Raw genomic sequence first — 2,122 nt, forward strand, 5'->3', positions numbered from 1 at the left:
GGTCTCCAAGATCAATCGGCCCGTGGCTCCGAGCACCAAGGGTCTCCAAGATCAATCGGCCCGTGGCTCCGAGCACCAAGGGTCTCCAAGATCAACGCCTCCAGCCTGTTCTTCACACTCACGCTCATCTGCTCATTGAGCTCAACAAGGAAGCAAAGTTCTGACCGTCAACGCCCCGTGACGAGTGTGACAAGCTCACATACGCAACCCCACACTTAGGGTCCTCAGGATTCCTGGACTTCCACGAGGCTTCCCCCCACTCCAATCTAGACAGAAAAGGATATTGCCCACTCCATGAAGCACCCCCTCCCTTCCCTCGAAAAGAGGCCCAGTGTCACTGGTTCTGAAGGGGTCCATTTCTGCATAAGCAAGTTGAGTTTGTCTTGCAGGTCCTGATCCAAGCCAGCACATGTCTCCTCACAGAGTGGGCAGTGTGGCCACTGGTGGCCTTTCGGACAAAAGTCTCATGAAAGGTGCTTCAAGCACCACATCAGTCAATCGTACTTTGTGTCCAAGTCCATTGGGTGTGCTTCCCTGGTCCCCAGGGTCCTGAAGCTTCCACACGTGGTCAGGGAGTGGTGAGGGCTGTCCGTGAGGGCTGTCCTGGGTGGAAATGTCCCATCTTCAGTTCCAGAGATCGCTCCCAGGGCTGGGGGTTGAGGGGTGCCAACTGCATGCTTAGCTGCCCTGCGACAGCTGAGTGTCACATTTCCGGAAACTAGACCTTTGGAAGGAGTCCCTGCAAAACAAACACACAGGCAGAGGTGAGGGGGGCCTTTTGAGGGGGGGAGAGTGGGGTGCATTCCGCAGAGAAGGTGACAAGAATGGGGCCTAGTATTTAAAAAGACACACGCAGAGGGGAGGGGAGCCCTTTACAGGGGAGAGGGGCACATTCCCTACAGGAGGCGGGGGTGCAGCATCTAAAGAGCGCTTGGCTGATAATGGAGAGAAGTGTGGTTCTGAAGTGTCAGCCGCTCTGTGGGGTGAAGAGGTGATGGTCTGACTTGATTATGACCCTGGAGACCTGAGCGGGCCCTTCTACTCTGTCCTGCAGGGTCGCTACGAGTTGAGAAGAACTGGACAAGGGGATTAGGTGTTTGCTACATGCCCATCAGTCACACCGGACTCAGTGAGGGAGGGAAGGAGGGACGGACGGGCGCTCGAGGCCCAGGGGAAGGGCTGGTAGAAGGCTAGTGTTCAGGGGTCCCCGTGCGGTCAGGGGATCAGGCAGGATGACTGTGCTGTGCTCTGACTTGGGGCCCAGTCCTGCCCAGGAGATCCATGGCTGGCCAGGCCCCACCGCGCATCCTGCTGGGGCCCTGAGCCGGGGCCAGCCCGCACCTCTTGTGACTGTCCACGCGGACCAAGGGCTTGTAGAGCTCGGGGATCTTCCGCTCCAGCATTGGCCGCAGGCTCTCCTTCAGACGGCTGTGGTTCTTCTTCAGTTCCTGCTGGTACTCCCGCTGGTCGGCCCCGATGAGGCGCTTGTTCTTCTCCACGGCCTCCCCGCACCTGGGGTGAGGGGGACACGCTGCCGCCAAGGGGCTCCCAGAGCGTGGACAAGCCGACAGACGCTGTCTGCTCTGGAGCCAGCCCTGGGCTGCTTGGGAGCTCGGGGTGCACACGGAGCTGAGTTGCTAACACACAGGCTGTCACTCCGGTGGTTCGAATCCACCACGACTCCTCAGGAGTCACACGAGAGTCAGACGGGCTCCTGGAGTCAGACCTCCTCTCGTGGGACCTACGGCTTCAGAAACCTAAGTGACCACTCAGTCAGCAGCACAACACACACCATGCCACAGCACACATCACATCACACACCACACAGCACACCACACAACACCCTGACCACGTACCACACACTACACACTACACCACCCACACCCCCACCTCACCCCACATGCCACACCACAGCACACACATCATACCACACATCACATCACACACCACACACACCACACAGCACATCACACCACACACACCACACATCACACCACACCACACACACCACACATCACACCACACCACACAGCACACACACCACAGCACACACCATACCACAGAACACACCACACCACACACCACATCACACCACACACCACACAGCACATCACACCACACA

General features: G+C 58.2%; 1 protein-coding gene across 2 annotated transcripts in view; it reads right to left on the reverse strand.

The window, feature by feature from the left end:
• Positions 1 to 678: 678 nt before the first annotated feature.
• The window catches only part of DOCK8 (dedicator of cytokinesis 8), a 151,456-nt gene continuing 150,012 nt past the window's right edge, over positions 679 to 2,122 (reverse strand). For both annotated transcript variants that reach the window (XM_006881327.1, XM_006881326.1), the window contains 2 exons: positions 1,342 to 1,512; positions 679 to 739 (listed from right to left, as the gene is read on the reverse strand). In XM_006881327.1, the coding sequence (XP_006881389.1) occupies positions 679 to 739; positions 1,342 to 1,512 (232 nt within the window). The remainder of the gene's footprint in view (positions 740 to 1,341; positions 1,513 to 2,122) is intronic.

This window comes from Elephantulus edwardii, unplaced genomic scaffold (assembly GCF_000299155.1).
Source record: "Elephantulus edwardii isolate Elephantulus edwardi_28Jun2011 unplaced genomic scaffold, EleEdw1.0 scaffold00014, whole genome shotgun sequence".
Lineage (NCBI taxonomy): Eukaryota > Metazoa > Chordata > Mammalia > Macroscelidea > Macroscelididae > Elephantulus > Elephantulus edwardii.